We start from the raw sequence: 22,500 nt of genomic DNA on the forward strand, positions 1-22,500 counted from the left end.
TAATCCGGGCAGGTGGCTAGGAGGTCGTGGCGGTTTCATAGTAATCGTCTGGAAGCACCTGGGATCTTTGCTGCTACCCCGCTTAGGATTAACACATCCCCATTGTACGCGGCCTTTAATCTCCCTTTTGTTTCGTAGATCAGAGCTTACCTTTTCCTTCCCTACTTCCGACCTTCCTCCTTCCCTCTCTTTGCTGAAGAAAGGACGAGAGGAGGGAAAGGATTGTGATAGTGATACCTGAGTCATTACGAAAGTCGGTGAAGAAAGGAGAGAGAGAGAGAGAGAGAGAGAGAGAGAGAGAGAGAGAGAGAGAGAGAGAGAGAGAGAGAGAGAGAGAGAGAGAGAGAGAGAGAGAGAGAGAGAGAGGATATTGTGTTCAGACAATGTGAGGTAAGATTTCTATTGCAATAATGGAAAGGAGGAGTTACCTGGACAAAAGGAAGAGTGAGAGGAGAAGGAGAAGGAAAAGGTGGTGGTGATGGTAGTGGTGGTGGTGATGGTGCAACAGAAAGAGGACAAGACAGTCGTGATGCAAGCATGTCACTGTAGCTCAGGTGTTGCTTCAGTTTATTCACACACACACACACACACACACACACACACACACACACACACACACACACACACACACACACACACACACACACACACCTGCACTACATTGTTTTCCTCTCTTTTGTTGTATTTTCTGTCTTCACTATTGAACTACTTTTGTCTTATCTCAGTTGGAAAATGTACTTATTGTGTGCAAAGGAGAGTTTTTTGTTTTCTCTTTCTCTTTTTTCTCGTCCTCAGTTTTTTCTCTCTTTTTTCAGTCTTCTTTCACTATAGAGTAGATTTCACACGTGCTGGAGTCACCTTCACTGTCATCGTCTCTCACCATACTAACGTTTCGTGTGTCTGTAATAAGAATCCTGAAATGTTTAGACGTCAAATATGAGACTTTTGTGTTCATTGCTAACCTTTCAAGCCTTCTCACTACCTATTACCATTTCCTATATCATCTCTTTCCTTCACTGGCCCTGCAATTCACACCTTCCTGAGCCTTTCTCTCCTCATCTGCCACACCTCTCATACCTATTATTGTCTTTTTTCGATACTCTCTCTCTCTCTCTCTCTCTCTCTCTCTCTCTCTCTCTCTCTCTCTCTCTCTCTCTCTCTCTCTCTCTCTCTCTCTCTCTCTCTCTCTCTCTCTCTCTCTCTCTCTCTCTCTCTCTCTCTCTCTCTCTCTCTCTCTCTCTCTCTCTCTCTCTCTCTCTCTCTCTCTCTCTCTCTCTCTCTCTCTCTCTTGTACGTTTGCTTGTAGTTGCTATCTTGATAGTAGCTGTTCTGTACTGTCGGTGACTCGTACTCCCGTCCACTGTCTATTGTTTTTGCGTGACAGAAGCTACTTGTCTCATCGTGATCTATATTGTTATGGTCCATCTTGATGTCTGATTATGAAACCCTAGAGGAGATTCACCGATTCGTGGCGCGTTCTTCTCCTTATTTCTTCCCTATATATATTTATTTATCTCTTGGCGTTTTGTTTCATTGGATTTGGTCGTTTTTGGCGGGTTGTATTGAAGGTTTTAGTTTATTATTGTTATTTTTTTTTCTATTTAAGTATTTTATTGGGTACTGTACTTCTATTTTTTTCTTTTTTTTTCTGCATGTGTTATCTTCTTTTTTATTTTAGTGTCTGGTCGTGTCCACGCTGTTCTTGTCTTTTTTTTTTTTTTCTTCTTCGTTTCTTGTCTTCTTCAGGTCGCAGTCTTCCTTTATTTTCATGGAAATATAAAATGGAAAAAATAAGAGGCAAGCTTGGCACGCGGAGGTCAAGCTGCCGTGACCTGTCCTTCGCCTGATCCCTGAAGCCAACGACCCACCAGACTTCCTTGCGTTCTTCCTCCTTCTCCTCCTCCTTCTCCTCCTCCTCCTCCTCCTCCTCCTCCTCCTCCTCTCACTTCCTCCTTCAACCGTCCTTACGCCTCGTCTTTGTGCCCGGACATAAAAGAGGCCATTGTTTTATTAATAGCGGCCCGGGCAGGGGATCCAGGTCGGAATGAAGGAGGATCACGTCTTAAGGCAGGCCGTGGTGGGGAGGTGGGCTGCTTGATCCCTGGGCGTCGTGGGGTGTCCAGGGGTGAGCGTTCGATGCCGCGGTGGTTTTATTAGCTGCCCCGTCACCCGTCACCACCACCTCAGGGATACGTTTGGGTCTGGCTGCAGGGAAGACTTCAGTTTTGTTTTCTGTGTTTTCAAGCAGTGAAAGTTTTGAGTTACTTTTTTATTATTTTTTCTTGAATTTCACTTTTCATTAACTGTTTTCCTTTATTGCTTTTCTATTCCTCTTTATCAGTTATTTAAATTCTTCATTTTTCTTCATTTACTTGTCATTTTATCTTTATTCACCAATTATCGACAAATTTACAAACACAGTATCGTAATTTTGTAACGTTTATTGACACAGAATTTATAAGATATTATGTCTTTGATATCTGTTTTCAGAAACGCCTTCCCTTCTCATTACGACGATTTTCCAAGGCCACAGAGATAACTAGCCGAGTTTTCAAGACAGTTTCTCCTATTTAATAAACTAGAAATCTTGCCAATCCATCAACAGAACCATAAAAACACACTTAAAAACACGAGTATCTTGAACTGGAGCCTCTGGAAAGCAGTGATGGTGAGAGAGCATAGCGTTTCAGAATACGAGTCATTTACGAGACGAGAGAGTAAACCGCAAACGATTCCCACGTTCTAGTTACCCCTAAGTTTCATGTCTTCCCTTCTACCTCTCTGCACTCCCTCATCTTATCTCCTCCCTCCCTCCGTTATCCTTTCCCTTCTCTCCCCACCAATCCTCCTTAACCCATCCTCCCGTCTCAAGACCTACCCGAAGGAGGATTTTCCGGTCGAGTTCCTGGTGAAAATCGAGTATCTTGCAGGAATCTTTTGTTCACCGACACCACGAGATTACCATTATTATTGTCTCCTCCGTGTGTTCCTTCTCTGCCCCTTGTGGCCGCTCTCTGCGTCACGACTCACTGGAAACTTGGGAGAAAGGGCTGGAATTGAGAGGGTATTAGACAGAGAGAGAGAGAGAGAGAGAGAGAGAGAGAGAGAGAGAGAGAGAGAGAGAGAGAGAGAGAGAGAGAGAGAGAGAATAGTAAAAGGAAAAGTGACAGTAGTTCTTGACATTGGAGTAATTGCACAAAGGAATTATAAAAATTAGAGGTTAAACTGCCTCTTACCAAACTACATTATTTGTGCTACTACTACTACTACTACTACTACTACTACTACTACTACTACTACTCCTACCACTACCACCGCTATCATCACAAAGAAAGACATGATTATAGCAACGGTGACAATCTGAATAATGATAATAATAATAATGATAATAATAATAATAATAATAATAATAATAATAATAATAATAATAATTATGATAACAACAGTTACAAACACTGCTCTCCACATCCTTCCCATAACACTTTCCTAAAGGAGAAATATTTACAAACACTTAACTTTATTTACTATACAAAGGAAGAGTGAGAGAGTGAGGGAGGGAGAGAGAGGGTAGGAGGGAAGGAAGGACGGAGGGAGACGAGACGGGAGAGACCAAGGAAAGAGGAAGAGTGGGGAGGAAGGGATGGGTGAAGAGAATGGAGCAAGGAGGCAGAGAGGGAACGAGTGAAAGAGTGAAAGGACGATGAAAACATAGATTAGGGAACACTAAGGGAAGATTTGTGAATTACTAAACTTTCACCACCAAAGGGAAAAAAAAAGATTAAAGAAAAAGAAAAGTGATCTGATTTTGTGTAGTATCTTTGGAAAACTTTGTGTAGATGCATCATAATTTAATCTGTTCAAACACCTTAAGCTCGTATTCTCAAACATCTCCATTATTTCAGAAGGCTTTATTTGAATCTGCACGAGTTTTTAAGGTGTTTTAAAGTTCTAGAGGCAGAGTGACAAGATTTTTACATTATTAACTGGTGAAACACTCTTGATAATCCCGCTAGTCATCTCTGTGGCCTTGGAAAATAGTCGTGGTGAGAGAGCAAAGCATTTCTGAAAACGGACCTTAAAGTCTTGGCTACAGTGTTTGGGAAACTTTTGTTATTCTTAGACGTCCCACTGACTGGCCAGATGTGAGCTCGGGGTTCCTCTGTGCTAACTACCGGATGTCTGAGTGAAGCTAGTGATGATTGATGAAGACCTGCCCAAGAAATATAATGAAGATCGTATTGGGATCTTTTGTTACTAATACACGGAGGAGACGCATCGTGTGTGCATCGTGGTTCGTTTGTTCGTGAATGTAAAGCTCGTATCCTCAAACACTTCTGTCCTCCACCTTCATTATTTCGAGAGGGTTAGTTTAAATTTACACGAGTTTTAGGGTATATTTACAGTTCTAGAAGGAGATTGACAAAATTTGCACATTATTAACTGGAGAAACACTTTTGAAAACCCCGCTAATCATGTCTGTGGTCTTCAAAAATAGTCTTGGTGAGCGAGCAAAGCATTTCTTAATATGTACTATACCTAAGAGGAGACAAATGCTTACGAAAAGTTGTGATAAAAGTGACTGTCTCTCAAGTGTTTTGGTCGAAAGACAAGAGAATGTGATAGTTTACCCTTTAGTCTGAGTTCTCGCAGAGTTCCTCATACTCACGTTCAAGAAAATCTCATAAAAGTATCTATATTTTTCGCTGCGTTCAATAAACACAGACTTTGCCGGAAAATATATTGCAAAGAGACCAAGTGACTGGTAAAACTGGGTAGATAGAGGAAAACACGCTAAGAAACGTTTGGAAGCAGATTTCTATATATTTCTGAGGCATGTTTTTCTTTATACTCTCTCTCTCTCTCTCTGGACGTGTTCTCATGACAGACCGCGTGGGCAGCATACTCCTCTGCACACACGGGCCTCGTCTTGCAGTGAGATTAATTTGCTTCACACGTCGTCTCCTTAACGAGATGAATGATGGCGGGTGAGCGCAGCAATGTGGTCATGATGAGAGAGAGAGAGAGAGAGAGAGAGAGAGAGAGAGAGAGAGAGAGAGAGTGCACAGTAGTTGAATAGTGTGGTCGTGTTCAGGATGGGCGGTGTTGGGCTCAGGACAAACTTGTTGGGCGGCAAGTGGGTGTTGTGTTGCCAGTTTGCTCCACGTACAAGTGTTTAGGTATGTTTTCCCGCATGTGGCCAGCAGTAAAGCGAAGGCCGCACCTTATTTGTGCCCGTTGCAGCCTCAGGTGGCGGTGGTGGTGGTGTGTGGCGGCGTCTCCAGCAGTTGATGTTTACACGTGGTGGCTGTGGTTGTCATGGTAACCAACCTGCTTCTTCCCTCCCGCTCCTCCATTCTCCGCCACTTGTCCTCCGGTGGGCAGGATCAGGTTGCCCAGGGCCCATCCCTCCCTTCCCTTCTCTTCCCTCCTCCCTGTCTCATCTTTAGTTTTTTTTTTTTCTCTCCCTTTCCTCTCTCGTTTGCTTAGTCTACATGCAGTGGGTTGGTGGTGGTGGTGGTGGTAAAGTAAAGAAGTTATGCGATTCATTTTGGTTTTATTTGATTAAAAAAAAATCTAAGTAGTAGTATCACAACAGCAGGCGGAGTGGTTGGTTCCCCTGGTATCACAGTGGACTGGGTCGACGCTCCTGACGACGGCGACCCAAGGCACGGATGACCTCTTGCAGAAGACGTCCGGTACTATCACAGCTACAGCTGAGGTGTGACCCCCAGCCCTACTCCACGTCTGGCAGCGCAGCGCCTCTCGAAGTTCCTTCACGTAAGCCTCGAGACTCCGGCAGTAGTGGAGGCATTATGGCAGCAGATCCCTTCATGGGGCGACACATCACATCACGAGGGCGTGGCCGGTGTTTATGCAGCCTGGGTAGGGGCGAGGGGCGCTGCTGGGGGCGTCAGGAACAGGTCTCGGCAGAGGTCCCAGCCGTCGTTGTCCTCGATGGTCCAGAAGGTGCCGAACTGGATGTCCATCTCGGGGGCGGCGCCAACCATCAGGGAGCCCTTCAGGTTGAGGTTGAGGTCAAGGGCGGCGGGCGAGGCTTCAATGATCTGGATGAAGCGAGCTTCCAGTGCTTCATTGGCAAGGTTGTCCTCGATCTCGGCCTCGAAGTCAACACGATAGACCTTGTCTTCCTTTGCTTTCTTCTCCTCTTTGCTAGGGCGTGTCTTCTTGATGAGCTTCTTAATGGCCTTCTTGAGGCTGTGGATGCTGAAGACAGAAGTCTTCTTGTTGCCAGAAACTGCCATTGTGTTGGTGCAGGAGAGCGCGTGAAGCTCCGTCTGACTCAGGGAAGGGAGTGAGTATGCTACCTCGTGGCTGGGTTGGGCGTCTTTTATACCCGAGCGTCCAGTGACGTCACGGGCACGTGATGCCTCGTGGCAGGTGTGTGCGCGACACGAGCTGCGCCGCGGGCACAGGCTTGATGCCAAGTGTTGCTATTGGGCATGGCGGGTATCCTTGTTTTTTGTCTATGTAACATATCTGTTCTTCTGTTTTATTCATTCTTCTGAGTTTGTTACATCCTCATGTAAACTTTGATAAAAGAAGATTTCAAAAAGTCCTTTCCATAAGAGTCAGTAGCTGCGACAACATACACAGTGACCACCAAGGCGGCAGGCTTGACAGGGAACCGTGAGAACGACGCGTTGCTCCCTGTTCCCAGGACTCTGGAATTCGGGCGCCATGTGTGGACCGAGGCGACGCTCCCTCGTTCCAACACCTGCCCCTCCTGGCGAGCGATGCTTCCCATAAATGTTCGGCTCAGCGTCTTCGCTGACTGCGGAGATCCCTTGACAAAATTGCTGTGAAGGAAGGGTGAGTGGGCGGCGGTGCACGTGCTGAGTGAGAAGGAGAAGCTGGCCAAGCAAGGGCAGCAGCGGCCTTGCGTAAGACAAGCAGCGCTTCACATACTCACGCAGGAGGAAAATGACTCCTGAGGTCTAATATTTTGTCTCAGACCATTAAAGTTTAGGCCGTGGGTCGTCTCCTCCCTCTGGCCCAAACCTCCCCAGTCGCCGCCACACACTTCTCAGCACCCACGGAAAGTTTAAGTATCACTCTTTTAAAGCCTCAACCCGAACCAACCGCTTCGTCTGAGAAAGAGAAACGCGTTGTAAACAGTCGCTGAACCGTGATAGGGTTGGAGTGGGTGGCGGGACCGAGAACACTTATTCCATCTCATTATGGGCGGCTGAATAGTCTGCTCCTTGCCACCATGGAACTACAAACGAACTCAGTCTCCTGGCAAAACGAGAACACTAGCAGGTACTCGCCAGGGGAAAGAGAACTAATGTAAGTGCTAGTTGTAAGTAAATATGAGACGCAAACTCTTAAACCTCAAACTTTAAAACCCGGAGCTGCCCACGGCCACATGGGCGCCGCGGGTGCTGCTGGGAAACGCTCGGGGAAATAAACTCGAGATAAATGTTTTGTTCATGTCTCCAAGGCTCCACCGAGCTGATGAGGACCAGATGTGGAGGGACGGGAGGGAGGAAGGGGAGGGAACAACGGGGCAAGGGAGCAGGAATGGGGAAGAAAAGGAGGTAGTGTGCAAGGAGAAAAGGGAAGTTCTATTTATATATATATATATATATATATATATATATATATATATATAGAGAGAGGGAGACATTTTGAAAGTACGCCAGCCTTCATAATTTCTTGTGATCGAAGATGTTCCAGGTTACGGGAGTTCTTCACTACGTGTCTGGCAGTATAGCAGTACATTTCTCTACCAAGAAAAAAGTATTCTGAGTCACGAAACAGAATTCGACGTGTGGAGACGCGAAGGTTCAGGTCAGGTCATAGATGGGAGGGAAGGGTTGAGGAGATTTGAGGAAGGGTTAACGTCAATCTGAAACTCTCCCTCTGCCTCCTTTCCTCCTCCTCTCTCACTGACTCACTTCTCCCTCCTCACTCCTCACTTCTCTCTCTCTCTCTCTCTCTCTCTCTCTCTCTCTCTCTCTCTCTCTCTCTCTCTCTCTCTCTCTCTCTCTCTCTCACTGACTCATGTCAAACTAAAACTTACAGCTTACCCGTGTCACCTGAGCGAACAATTTCACTCAACTCAATGCCTCATTTACAATACCCTTTTAACTCATTGATTAACATTCCTACACTCACGTCTCTCCTCACATATTATTACCGTTACCACCCCCGGTCGCCCAGTATTCAATATCACGCCCACTTCACACACTGCCCCACGCACAACACATGCTGCACATCCTTCACAGCTCTACCTTCCTCGCCACCCTGCGCTCTCAGGTCATCCATTCCCGCCTCCCTCATCAGCCAGGAACGCACCGCTGCATGCCTGTGGGTGCTCGGGTCCTCCCCTGGTGAGTAGGGTCGTCTGGGCAGGATTGGGGCACGTCAGGTTAGCTTCTTTACCCCGTGACGCCTGTGTAGGGAGAACAGAGGGAAGGGAGGGGAGAAATAATGAGCTCGTAAGGCAGGAGACGAGGAAGCTATGAGGGAATTTAACGTTAGGGCGAATATAAGAAAGAAGCAGTGATAAGGAGGAAGACAAGGAAACTATGAGGGAATTTTAAGGTATGAATAACTCCGGGAGGGGACAAGAAATGAGGAAGGCAGAGGGAGACAAGAAAGCTATGAGGGAATTTAGCCTTAGGAGAGAACAGGCATGAGACGAAGATAAGAAGGGAGACAAAGGAATGTGTTGAATCTATAGCACCTCGCAGATAGTCGCAAAGATACACAAAGAAGAACAAATAGAGAATGTGATAAACTACAGTGACGTGAAAATAAAAGCTGTATAGGGTGGTAATAGACGAAAGGTTCTTATATTCTTGTTTATCCATATACATTTAAAGCCTGTAGGGGTGAATACGTGTTGAGTGAGGAACATACACTGGTACGTGCTTGTGTGTGGCAACGTGCATCCTTGTATAGCGAACAGGAAGGACCAGAATGAGCGAACTGAAGACGTGATGTGATACTCGAGTGAACAACCTCCGACGTGCAGAAACAGACACCTGAGCCACACACACACACACACACACACACACACACACACACACACACACACACACACACGGCTCTCTCTTGTTGTCGTTAGAAGGCAGGGTCAGGTGTCACTCGAAACCAGAACGTGTGTGTGTGTGTGTGTGTGTGTGTGTGTGTGTGTGTGTGTGTTATTCGTGTGTCAATAGATGGTTTTCTTTTTGTTGGTCATAATAGAGTAAATTAAAGACGTATCATACACATTCTCTCTCTCTCTCTCTCTCTCTCTCTCTCTCTCTCTCTCTCTCTCTCTCTCTCTCTCTCTCTCTCTCTCTTACTCTCTCGTTTGATGAAGAGACGCGTGCGAATCTCCTAGTTGCGAAAGAAAAGAAAAAAGGAGGAGCAGGAGGAGGAGGAGGAGGAGGAGGAGGAGGAGGAGGAGGAGGAGGAGGAGGAGGGGGAGGAAAAGAAGATGAGGAAGAAAAAGAAGGAGAAAGAGGAGAAAAGCAGTTAGAGTGTACATTAACAGAGTAATTACCCTCCCTTCTCACGTATCAGTTACAAATAAAACTGTACAGTAATTTCAACAAGTATTTTTTTTAACTCAACTTATATTAAATTTACAACGAAGAAAAAAAAGATATCCTGAGAAATTAAAAGAAAAAAAAAGCACCATAGGAAACACAACGTATTTGAATCAGAAAAAAATATTAACCACAAAAGAAAAGAAAAAAAAAGAGGTTACCGGATGAAGTGAAATGAATAAAACAGAATACAAAATCGTAACTTTATAAAAAAAAAAAAAGTTAAAGTAAAGGAAAAAGATAAGTAAAGAATATAAAGTAAAAAAATAAAGCTAAAGAAAAAAAAACCTGCCCTTCTTTCACATCACAGGGGTAAAAGGGCACCGTTGACCTCGACCTCTTAGCGATGACTCGGATAAGAGGTCAAAGGTCACACGGAGGCTGCTACTGTTCCTCTCTTTTCTCTCCCTTTATCTCTCCCTTTAGCGATAACGTCCCTCACCTCCTTCTGTGCTTCCCTTTCTCTCTCTCCCCCTGTTCAAGTCAGCTTCCGGAAGGGGGCTGATGGGGCGGCAGGGTGACAGGGGGTCTGGGCCTTATCTGTGAATGTCAGTCCTCCCTGCAGCTCGATCCCACAGGTGGAAGAGGAAGGGTGGGAGAAAGAGGTTAGGGAAGGAGATGAATGGGATGGGAAGAATGCACTGTAAATGGGAAGGCAGTAAAAGTCGTTGAAAGAGAAGGAAGGAGAGAAAAGAAAAAGAAGAACTGGGTAACGTTGAGATGCGGTAAGAAGGAAAACAAATGGTAAGAGAAGAAGTGGATGGGAAGAATGCAGTGTAGAAGGAAAAATAATAAAAAAGTCGTTGAAAGAGAAGGAAGGAGAGAAAAGAAAGAGGAGGACTGGATAAAGAGTAAGGTAAAAGATAATGTATAAGGCAAAGAGGATAAGGAGGAAAATAAATAATAAGAGAAGGGATGATAATTAAATAGAAAGAGGGAATAAATGCAAATTGTGTGTGGACAGAAAAAAAAAAGAGACGAAGGGTGAATTTATTGAAAGAGAGAGAGAGAGAGAGAGAGAGAGAGAGAGAGAGAGAGAGAGAGAGAGAGAGAGAGAGAGAGAGAGAGAGAGAGAGAGAGAGAGAGAAACCATTTCACATCCAAAACGAGAATTCATAACCGATGCATTCCTTCCTCTCCCTCTTCCTCGTCCCTCCTCCTCCTCCTCCTCCTCCTCCTCCTCCTTCTCCTTCTCCTCCTCCTCCTCTTCTTCCTCCTCCTCCTCCTCTTCCTCAATGACCTTTCCTTCTAAAGAGGTGCGTGAAAACCTCTTCTTTTCTTGAGGTGGCCGTGACCTGACCTCTGGGATTTGACCTGCGGCACGAGGTGACATGCCCCTGTTTCCCTCCGGGGGGTCAGAAGGAGGCAGGAGGAAAAAGGAGGAAATAGTCAAGGGAACAATAGAGAAGGACTTTTAGACTTAACTGCCCTCGCCCCGCCACCACCACCACCACCACCACCACCACCACCACCACCACCATCACCACCACAACCGCTTCTATTACTACCACCACCACCACCACCATCACCACCGCTTGTATTACTGCCACCACCACCACCACCACCACCACCACCACCAGCACCACTTTCTTTACTACTGTCACTACTACTTATATTACTGTCACTTTTTATTACTATTTATTTTCTTATTTATCTTTTTTAATATTATTATTTTTTTTATTTTACATCGTCACTTACCACCACCACCACCACCACCACCACCACCAACACCACCAACACTGAAATTGCTAACACTATTTTATCACTTGTTTTTTTTTTTCCTATTAATCTTTTGTTATTATTATTTAGTTATATATTTTTTACATCGTCACTTCTATTACAACCACCACCACCACCACCACCACCACTACTTTCTCAGCTACCATCACCACTAGTTCCATCACTATTACTACCTTATTATATTTTATCTTTCTTATTTTCTTTATTATTATTATTTTTTTTAATTTTTACCTCGTCATTTACCACCACCGACATTTCTATCACTGTTACTTTCGCTACCACCACCACCACCACCACTACCACCACAACGATATACTACTACCAATTCTATTTACAGATATCATTTCATTATACTGAATATTTTTCCCCATTATACACCTCAAGGAATTTATTTTCTCTCTCTCTCTCTCTCTCTCTCTCTCTCTCTCTCTCTCTCTCTCTCTCTCTCTCTCGTAATTCATTTCGTTAAGGTTGTTTCTGGTTTGTCACGCCTCCATTCGTACACTTTCTTCTTAACAGCTTGTCCTATTCTCTTCCTCAATCATTCTATTTCATTTTTTGCAGTGTTCTTCATGAGGTAAACATGGGGTGATTTCTCTCTCTCCCTCTCTTTCTCTCTCTCTCTCTCTCTCTCTCTCTCTCTCTCTCTCTCTCTCTCTAGTATGTATATAGGCATGCGAATTTTATTTTTTACATTTTTTGTAGGAAAGAATTTGTTTTTGCTATAGTGACCGCCCCAAAACTCTCTCTCTCTCTCTCTCTCTCTCTCTCTCTCTCTCTCTCTCTCTCTCTCTCTCTCTCTCTCTCTCTCTCTCTCTCATTCAACTCAGATTTAGAGCCTAGGTCAAGTTGGGGCCGGTAGGAAATTGACCTCTGTTTAGCTATTTACGGGTCAATTATTCTCCTTCTTGGGTCAGTCAAGGGGGGGGAGACAGGGGGGAGAGGGGGCTGGCTTCCCTTTTTATTATTCCTCATTGTAGGGTTCGGATTTGTAAGGTCAAGTTTCGCCAGTGGTAATGGTTGGCTCGCCCCTTTGTAACGAGTAAGGCAGGAATGAAGCGGCTTTTCACTGTATTGCTCTCTTGTATAGTAAAATGGAGGGATTGAGGGAGAGAGGAGAAGGGGGGGCTTATTTTCTTCCTGTTTTTCTTTCTTTTCTTGTCCTTTTTCTTGTCTTCTTTCGCTCTTCTCTCTTGGTCTCCCTCTTTTCTCTTTCTCGATCTTTCTCTCTCTCTCTCTTTGTCTCGCTTTTGTGGGTCGTTTTGTCACGGGGACTATTTTCGTATATTTGGTGTTGGTTTTTGTTAATGGTAATGGTGTTTTCCTCTCTTTTTCTCTCTTTTTCCCTCGCTTTCTTTCTCTTTCTATTTCTCTTCTCTCTCTCTCTCTCTTCCTTTCTCCTCTTTTCCTCATTTATTGGTTTTGTGTGTTTGGTGTTGGTTTTTGTTAATGGTAATGGTGTTTTCCTCTTTTTCTCTCTCTTTTCCTCTTTATTCATTAATTATATAGTACATTTTCCTTATCTTCTTATTTTTGTTTTTGTTGGTGGTAATGGTGTTTTTCTCTTTTCTCTCTCTCTTTTTCTTCTTTAGTCTTTTATTAACTTAATGTATTTTCTTTATCTTCTTATTTTTTTTAATGTTTATTGTAATAATCTCTCTCTCTCTCTCTCTCTCTCTCTCTCTCTCTCTCTCTCTCTCTCTCTCTCTCTCTCTCTCTCTCTCTCTCTCTCTCTCTCTCTCTCTCTCTCTCTCTCTCTCTCTCTCTCTCTCTGGTCTATCTAGCTATCAATATTTCTTGCAGTATTGAAGATTTACCGTAAAATAAGCTTCATTCATTTTCCTGTGCTGTGGCGGCGCTCACTCATACGTTTACCTGCAAGAAGAAAGAAAATAGAGAAAAAGCAACGTTTAATACTCATGCTGTGGCTTTTAAACATCGTTCTTATATGATAGATAGATAAAGATAAGATGATTAGACACAGGAGCGCTCAGGCTAAGTGATGCATCATTCAAAAACTTCTTACAACCATGACTTTTTTTTTTTTTTCTTGCGGTATCTCTCTCTCATCATGTGGAACACCTTCATTACGTGGCTCCAGGAATGCCCCAGATTACACCTTGGGTCTGATTACCCTTCATTGGAAACACCTGGCTTAAGATATTCTGTGATGTAATTGTTTCTTTATCCCCTTCCTCCTCTCCCTCTCTCTCTCTCTCTCTCTCTCTCTCTCTTCTTCTCTCTCCTCTCCTCTCTTCCCACCTCTCCCTCCCTGTCAATCATCCTTTTTTCTCCTCTTCCTACGCTTACACCGGTTCGTCATCTTAATCTTCCTAATCTCGCTCATCCTCTTCAGCCTTTTACATCAACTTTTTTCCTACCTCCTCATTTTCCTGCTTAATTTCAGTCTGATGCCTCCCTCGCCTCATCCCCTTTTTGTCTTCTTTCCTTTACTCCCCTCTTCTCTCCTCTCTCCTCTCTTCTCATCTTCCTTCACCTGTCTCTCTTCTGCTGCTACATTTCTCCTTTTTTTCTTCGTCCTTCTTCTCTGGTTTCCTTCCCTTCTCCCCTCAACCAACACCACCACAACCACCTCCCCTTGAATTCCATCGTCTTGTGTCTCCAAAACGCATAAATTTTCCCCTCCACCGCCACCACCACCACTCACTCCAGTATCTCCCTTGATCTCTCTCTCCCTGTCTCCTTCTCTGCCTCTCTGCTCCTGTGCCATCTCTCCATCTCCAGTCAATCTCTTCATCTCGCCCGGAAGCCCCATAGAAGTTCCTCCACAGTGGCTGGTGACCCTGTGGCTGTCTCGGTGTGAATAGTGGCGACTGGGGGCGGCGTGGGTGAGTGAGAGTAAGAGGGACAAGAGAGGTGGGTGTGTGGGGGTAAGGGAGAGTCGTGATCCGGGCTTCCTGGCTCCTGTGTGGGCGTCTTTGAGGGAAGCTTAAGTCTTTGTGTCGCCAAACAAGTGATAAGGTTGAGGACTTGTGTGTGTGTGTGTGTGTGTGTGTGTGTGTGTGTATTGCCTCATTCACTATGCTTCCTGAGTCTTGCTATGGTTGGGCATTTTTCCTTATTCATTTTCTTCTTATTATTTTCTTTCTTCTTTCCTTCTTTTTCGGTTTCTTTTTCCATCATATTATTGTTCACATTCATCTTCTTCCTTCTTACCCTGCAGTTAAATTCAGTTCACAAAATATGCTTGGCCCTTGTTCCTTATTCCTTCTCTTCCTTATTTCCTTTCTTTCCTTCTTTCCTCCTTTTTTTTAGCTGTTTCATTCTCCATATTCTTGTTCTCATTCGTCAACTTCCTCCTCCTCCTCCTCCTCCTCCTCCTCCTCCTCCTCCTCCTCCTCGGTACCCTGCAGTTACATTTAGTTCACAAGAATCATTCATTGCTGCTTGCTTGTCCTTCGAAATACTTGTTGGTGCTCTTCCTCTTCCTCCGCCAGTTTAATGTAATGCCGCCAAGCCAGGTACTGTTCTCACGCGCAGCCCTTTCTTGCCTATTAGATTCAGCCACGCCCACTGACACAGTTCGACGCCCACTTAAGTTATGGATGCGAGAACATATGGAGCTCGATTGAAGGAATAGAAGAAATGTAGAAGAAAAGAGTGAATGCTTATAAATGTGATGTGAAGGAATGTATAACCAGAAAGAAAACTAGAGAGGAAGAGAGAGTAAAGGTTAAAAAAATGTAAATGACAAGTTTTTTTTTTTGTGGTTTCATGCAGGGATAGAAAGAAGGTTAAGAAGAGAGAAAGAAAATTAAGGAGAATACGAAAACTATAAGAAGAAAAAGATAAAAAAGGAAAAGAAGAAGAAAAGAAAGAGAAGCAAGAGCGAGAAGAACATGGGAGCTGGAAAAAAAAAACAAGAACAGACGTAAGCATCAGAAGCAAAACCAAAGATTAGAAAAAGAAGAAACGAAGAAGAAAAGGAGAACAGCCAGAACAAGAGGAATATGGAAACTAAAAAAAAAAAGTAGGAACAGACTTAACCATCGATAAAAGAAACCCACGAAAAACAGCAATAATCGAACACCAACATACACACACACACACACACACACACACACACACACACACACACACACACACACACACACACACACAGATCACTCAGTATTTACCACACAAAATCCAAAACTTTCATCACTCTCATCTCATCATCCTCATTTCAACTCATCAGACATCACACCTTTCCTCACAACTTCAGATACCAGCCCTTCCTTCCTCCCTTCCTCCTTCCTCCTCCTCCTCCTCCTCCCTCCTCCCTCCCTCCCTCCATTCTCGGACCGTCCAGGAATGTCTTCACGCCTCCTTTTACATCAAATACTCACAAATTGAGTAGGAAAACGCAAGCCTGGAGACACTCACCCTTCGTTAGGAGTCACCAAAAAAGGTTCTCCACGCCAGACCGATTGGGGGAAGAGGCAAAGGAGAAGGCAGGACTAGGGGCAGGAGGGGAAGGAGGACGGATAAGGAAAGGAGTGAAAAAAAGAAGGAAGGGGCAATGAGTGAACGTTGAGGGAAGGAGGGGAAGAAAAGGGCTGAAAGAGTGGGAGGAAGGATGATTTTTCTCGCCCTAAAGTTCAATGCATGTCTTCATTTATTCCAATTTTCTTAGTTAGTGGCGACGGTAAAGGAAAGAAGAAAGGTGGTCACAATTTGGCACACTTCGTTAGGGCTTCCTCGACTAAACCCCCCTCCACCACTTCCCCCTTTCTCTCTTTTTTTTTTCTTCTTCTTCTTCTTCCTCTTCTTTCTCCTCCCCTCCTCCTCCTCCTCCTCCTCTTCCTCCTTTTCTTCCTCCTCGTCGTCGTCGTCGTTCTTTCGTGCCTAAAATGGTGTTCAAATTTAGATACGGTACTTTTTGTCTGACCTGTGTGTGTGTGTGTGTGTGTGTGTGTGTGTGTGTGTGTGTGTGTGTGTGTGTGTGTGTGTGTGTGTGTGTGTGTGTGTGTGTTCTTTTACCTGTTTCACCGACTTACTTTGTCATATCATTCGTCTTTATTTCATCGTCTTGTTTCCTTTTTTCTTTTTTTTTTGTCATTTTGCTACTCTGTCTCTACCTTACCTCCTCTTCCTCCTCCTCCTCCTCCTCCTCCTCCTCCTCCTCCTCCTCCTCCTCCTCCTCCTCCTCCTCCTCCTCCTCTTCCCTATCGTCATCTTCCATAAAACCCGATCACACTATATGAAAAAAATCCCTCATAACGTTAATCTTTTAGGTGGCTTCTTAAAGGGTACATTACCGGAAACGACTCGTGGATTACAGCATAAGGAGAAGGAGGAGCAGGAGAGGAGGAGGAGGAGGAGGAGGAGGAGGAGAAGGACATAAGAACACGGGAAGAGAAGAAGAGATATGGAACAGGAGTAGAAGGAGGAGGAAGAGGAGGAAGAGATCACCTGAAACTGTTCCTCCCCTCCCTCTCCATCCCCCTCCCTCCTCCAGTTCCTTCTCTCCCGATTCTCATACCTCCCCTCAGCGGCGCCCGACACCCCCAGCTAGAGGTCGAATATTTCCATAATAGGAGATCCAGCACCAGTGACCACCCGGCAGCGGAACAGCTCGTGGGTGGCAAGTGGAGGCGGGACTGTTCTGCCCATCATCATTATTACTCTCTCTCTCTCTCTCTCTCTCTCTCTCTCTCTCTCTCTCTCTCTCTCTCTCTCTCTCTCTCTCTCTCTCTCGCGGTAATTAGAGCAGTGGAGCAGACATTGATGACCATTAATGGTAGACAGAGAAAGAGAGAGAGAGAGAGAGAGAGAGAGAGAGAGAGAGAGAGAGAGAGAGAGAGAGAGTAAAATTGCTTAGAAAATAAAATGTTAGAGAAAGGAAAGAGGTCCAGCAGCATTCCCATAGTACAGGTGAGAGAGAGAGAGAGAGAGAGAGAGAGAGAGAGAGAGAGAGCGACAAGGGTTACGAAAGAAGCGAAATGGCATTTCTTCATCACTTCCTCTACCTGGCAGGGAAATAATGGAGAAGGCAGAAGAGGAGGAGTAAGATGAAGAGGTGGAAGAGGAGTAAGAATAATAAAAAGAAGAGGAGTAGGAGTAGGAGGGCAAGGAAGGATTAAACATAAGCTACGAAATGCAAAGATAACAATAAATATGAAAATAAAAGAAGAAAAATACGAAAACGATAAGAAAATGAGGAGATGGAAGGCAAAAAAAAAAATGTTAAATATAAAAAAATAAGCAATCATTAAGAATAAGATAAGAAGGTTAAAGTGAGATAAAGATAAGAACACTTAGAGAAAATCAATATGCATGTATAAATGTATAAAATCACACACACTTCTTCAACTAAATGTGTGGTGGTAAAAAAAAATGGAAGAGAGAGAGAGAGAGAGAAGAAAAATCAATAATGCAAAGAGAAACATACACCTGGATTTCTATGAGCCAGGTAATAAACTAAGTGGGTGTAACTGTAATTAAAATGAAGCAAATACATATAATAAGATGAGAAATAGCACCATAAATCGGGGAACCTGTTTATCTTTCGGTCTTATGCATAAAATGTGAGGGAGGGAGGGAAGGAAGGAGGGTAGGATGGAGGGAGGGATGGATGTTGGCAGGTCGGCAGGCAGGTGGGTCGGGCGAGGATGGAGATAAAAGAGGGAAGGAAGGGAGGGAAGGAGGAAAGGACCATGGGAGGTCTCAGGTAATCAAATTAGTACACCTGGGCCTAAGCTTCTCTCCCGAATGGTCCCTTGCATTCCTCTGTGGCAGGTGTTACTCTCTCTCTCTCTCTCTCTCTCTCTCTCTCTCTCTCTCTCTCTCTCTCTCTCTCTCTCTCTCTCTCTCTCTCTCTCTCTCTCTCTCTCTCTCTCTCATTTGCATATTCATTAACACCTGACCTTACACAACAAACTATGACAAAAACAACTGTGACGACATCAGCAAACACTATCTATTAATTATCAAAGCCTCTTAAAACTACAACAACAACAACAACAACAACAACAACTACTACTACTACTACTACTACTACTACTACTACTACTACTACTACTACTACTACTTAATCTTCGTGTCTGTTAATATTAGACTAAGTTGGAAAAGGTAAAAATTCGGTAAGGAAAAGGATATAAATAAACCATAAAAAAAAATATAAGAGTAGAAAACCATAAAAAAAATATGAGTAGAAAGAAAGGAAGGAAAATGTAAATTATGAGGAAAAAAAATATAAGAAGGAAAAAAAGAAGCACAAGAGTTTAGTAAAAGGAAAAAAGGTGTAAAATAACAAGATGGAAATAATATAAAGAAGTGACAATGTAATGTTAGGAAAAGATGAAAACCAAGAGAAAAAAACAAATTAAAAGACAAAAAATAGATATGTAGAAAAAGACACTAACGGAAATTTCAGCAGTTTTCCACGTCTGTAATTTCCCTCCACCAGTTTTCCTTTCCCTAATTCTTTTTTTTAACCTCACCGCAGAAGCTACCTGCCTACCGGATTCCAGACATTCCAACGCGCACCTGGAATCCTGGAATGTAGGGAGGATAGAGAAGGAGGAGGAAGAGAGAGAGAGAGAGAGAGAGAGAGAGAGAGAGAGAGAGAGAGAGAGAGAGATAGGGACGGATGGAGGGACCGGGAATGAGAACGCCTACCTATTTATTTCCTTCTCCATCCTCCTTCCTTCCTTCCATCCTTCCCTCCTTCCTTCCTTCCTTCCTTCCTTCCTTCCTTCCTTCCTTCCTTCCTTCCTTCCTCCCTCATTTCTATTTTTTATTTCCTCCTCACCATATGTTTTTCATAGTTATTGTTTTTCTTGTTGCTTGTTCATGTTTTAGCTTATATATGATGTTTGAATTAGCTCTATTCTCTCTCTCTCTCTCTCTCTCTCTCTCTCTCTCTCTCTCTCTCTCTCTCTCTCTCTCTCTCTCTCTCTCTCTCACACACACACACACACACACACACACACACACAGGTTCTAATCTCTACAACCTTATGCCTTTTCTAACACTCTCTCTCTCTCTCTCTCTCTCTCTCTCTCTCTCTCTCTCTCTCTCTCTCTCTCTCTCTCTCTCTCTCTCTCTCTCTCTCTCTCTCTCTCTCTCTCTCTCTCTCTCTCTCTCTCTCTCTCTCTCTCTCTCTCTCTCTCTCTCTCTCTCTCTCTCTCTCTCTCTCTCTCTCTCTCTCTCTCTCTCTCTCTCTCTCTCTCTCTCTCTCTCATACACTTGAGGTATTGTCGAGGGTGACCATTGACCGGTTAGAGGTAATGGACGGAGCACATTACTCAAGGTCATTTCAAGTGTGTCAATTATGCGAGTGTTTGGCCAAAGGAGGGAAGCAGCGGTGCGTGTGGAATGTGTATATATACGTGTGTGTGGGAGAGAGAGAGAGAGAGAGAGAGAGAGAGAGAGAGAGAGAGATGGGGAGGGGAGAATTTTGACCTGCAAATCACTTAATGGGTTATAAAAAGAGTGTTTTGTGGTTTTTGTAAATATTTTTATTGTAATTCTTCTCTTTTCTTTTCTTTTTTTTCTTCTTCTTCTTCTTTTCTTCTTCTTCTTCTTCTTCTTCTTCTTCTTCTTCTTCTTCTTCTTCTTCTTCTTCTTCTTCTTCTTCTTCTTCTTCTTCTTCTTCTTCTTCTTCTTCTTCTTCTTCTTCTTCTTCTTCTTCTTCTTCTTCTTCTTCTTCTTCTTCTTCTTCTTCTTCTTCTTCATCTTCTTCTTCTTCTTCTTCTTCTTCTTCTTCTTCCTCCTCCTGTTCCTCTTCTTTTTCTTTGCATCCTGAAAAACATAATTTTGTACTCACCACTTTCCCTTTTCATTTTCTTTATTGTCCCGTTTCTTTTCTTGCCCTTCATATAATTGTCCTTACATTTCCATCGTCATCCTCCTCTTCCTCTCCTCCTCCTCCTCCTCCTCCTGCTCCTTCTCCTCCTCCTCCTGCACCTCGTGGCCGCCGCTGCTAAATACAAACTAATTGACAGGAGTCGGCGCCGCTCGTCTAATTTATGACATGAACCCCAAGAAAACCCACTCAACCAGACGTAATCCAATTCACACCCGCGACACACCCACCCGTCCACCCGTCCACCCGCTGACCAACCCACCCACCCATCGCCCCCTGACCCAACCCCGCCCATAAAAGGAAAGGGAGGGAAGGAGGAAGGAGGACTGCTAGGATGAAGGAGAGTTAAGAGTTGAAAGGTCGTGGAAAGTTGTTGGATTGAGTTTAGTTTGCGTGGTGTTTCTTGTTACTTGTGACTTGTGTTTCTTTTGGTAGTTTGTTTGTCTTGTGTTGTGTGGTTTGGTTTGGTTTGTTGTGGTGGAAGGGAAGGAAGGAGGTTGTGAGGTTGGCTGTTTGGATATTTCGGTTCAGATTTTTTTTTTTTTTTGCTTTTTTGCTTTTTTTCTAAATTTGGTGTTTGAGTGTTCGTGTTTCTTGTCTTTGTTTTCTTACATATTTTATTTATACGTTTTATTTAGTCTTTTTTTTTTTCTTGAATCTTCCATCTATTCTACACCTATACATTTTTAACCAAATCATAACCCTTCATTGACACTCCAAAATACACCATGGTACCATACATCAAACTACCCATACTACACTCTTCTCACCTTTACTCAACCCTACCCCATGCGACTCACCTCCATTATACTACACACACAAGCCCATCACGTACACAGAATCAGATATGAGGAGCTGCCATTCTGCGCAAGCCGAGTGTGTTACAATGACGTATTTGCGAAGACTGGTTTGTGTAGCGGCCGGGAACTGTTGGTGGTGTGTTGGTGCTGGTGGTGGCCGTGCTGGTAGTGCTGGTTAGTGTTATAGCATGTAGACGTGCTGCTGAGGATGTCTGTTCGATCTCATGTCTGGTGTGTAATAGTCCAGCACTCCTATTGTTACTCTCACGGCTAGGAGTTTGTTTGCTGCTAAGAATGAGTTGTGATGTGTGTGTTTTGGTGTTTTATTCACCTATTTTAGGTAGCTGAGTGTTAGCTTGAGTCATGTAGCGTCTTGCTCTTCCATTATTGTGTGTGAGGGAGAGAGAGAGAGAGATAGAGAGGGAGAGGGAGAGGGAGAGGGAGAGGAAAGGTATGTCTCAAGCAAAAACTGTCTCTTTCTTGGTTTTGTTGTGCTTATAACTTTCTTTAATGATTTTTCTTGCGACAGTCACGCCTTGATGGAAATTGTGATGTTAATAATGAAGTCGATCTGTTATTGTTTTCGCTCCATTGAATACCTTTCTCTCTCTCTCTCTCTCTCTCTCTCTCTCTCTCTCTCTCTCTCTCTCTCTCTCTCTCTCTCTCTCTCTCTCTCTCTCTCTCTCTCTCTCTCTCTCTCTCTCTCTCTCTCTCTCTCTCTCTCTCTCTCTCTCTCTCTCTCTCTCTCTCTCTCTCTCTCTCTCTCTCTCTCTCTCTCTCTCTCTCTCTCTCTCTCTCTCTCTCTCTCTCTCTCTCTCTCTCTCTCTCTCTCTCTCTCTCTCTCTCTCTCTCTCTCTCTCTCTCTCTCTCTCTCTCTCTCTCTCTCTCTCTCTCTCTCTCTCTCTCTCTCTCTCTCTCTCTCTCTCTCTCTCTCTCTCTCTCTCTCTCTCTCTCTCTCTCTCTCTCTCTCTCTCTCTCTCTCTCTCTCTCTCTCTCTCTCTCTCTCTCTCTCTCTCTCTCTCTCTCTCTCTCTCTCTCTCTCTCTCTCTCTCTCTCTCTCTCTCTCTCTCTCTCTCTCTCTCTCTCTCTCTCTCTCTCTCTCTCTCTCTCTCTCTCTCTCTCTCTCTCTCTCTCTCTCTCTCTCTCTCTCTCTCTCTCTCTCTCTCTCTCTCTCTCTCTCTCTCTCTCTCTCTCTCTCTCTCTCTCTCTCTCTCTCTCTCTCTCTCAGCTGGCCTGGTGTTGCTCATGCTTGATCCTGAGGTCACATCTCCTCGACCTACAGTTTGTGTCTCTTCCCTCAAGGATGAACGAGAGAAGCATTGAAGCATTTATATTTTTTTATGTTCGTTTGCTATATGGTTATGGTTGGTGTCGTAACTGCCATCTCTGCAGCTGTAGTAGTAGTTGTAGTAGTAGTAGTAGTAGTAGTAGTGGTGGTGGTAGTAGTAGTAGTAATAGTAGTTGTAGTAATAATAATAGTAGTAGTAGTAGTAGTAGTAGTAGTAGTAGTAGTAGTAGTAGTAGTAGTAGTACATAGCAGTAATAGTTTTCATAGTAGATATAAGATAGTAATGCTAATAAAATA

The 22,500-nt window shown here is 44.0% G+C and overlaps 2 protein-coding genes across 4 annotated transcripts in view; one reads left to right on the plus strand and one right to left on the minus strand.

The window, feature by feature from the left end:
* The window catches only part of LOC123499517, a 418,310-nt gene that overhangs the window by 155,227 nt on the left and 240,583 nt on the right, over nucleotides 1–22,500 (plus strand). The gene's annotated exons all lie outside the window — the stretch shown is intronic.
* LOC123499519 lies at nucleotides 5,538–6,345 on the minus strand. Its single transcript, XM_045247577.1, has one exon. It carries the CDS (start codon nucleotides 6,261–6,263, stop codon nucleotides 5,871–5,873), a length of 393 nt encoding a protein of 130 aa, XP_045103512.1. The 5' UTR covers nucleotides 6,264–6,345; the 3' UTR covers nucleotides 5,538–5,870.

Source organism: Portunus trituberculatus, chromosome 50 (assembly GCF_017591435.1).
Source record: "Portunus trituberculatus isolate SZX2019 chromosome 50, ASM1759143v1, whole genome shotgun sequence".
Classification (NCBI taxonomy): domain Eukaryota; kingdom Metazoa; phylum Arthropoda; class Malacostraca; order Decapoda; family Portunidae; genus Portunus; species Portunus trituberculatus.

What these genes read in the sequence shown, in the direction of transcription:
- LOC123499519 (XM_045247577.1), bottom strand. Translation starts at nt 6,263, where the DNA reads ATGGCAGTTTCTGGCAACAAGAAGACTTCTGTCTTCAGCATCCACAGC.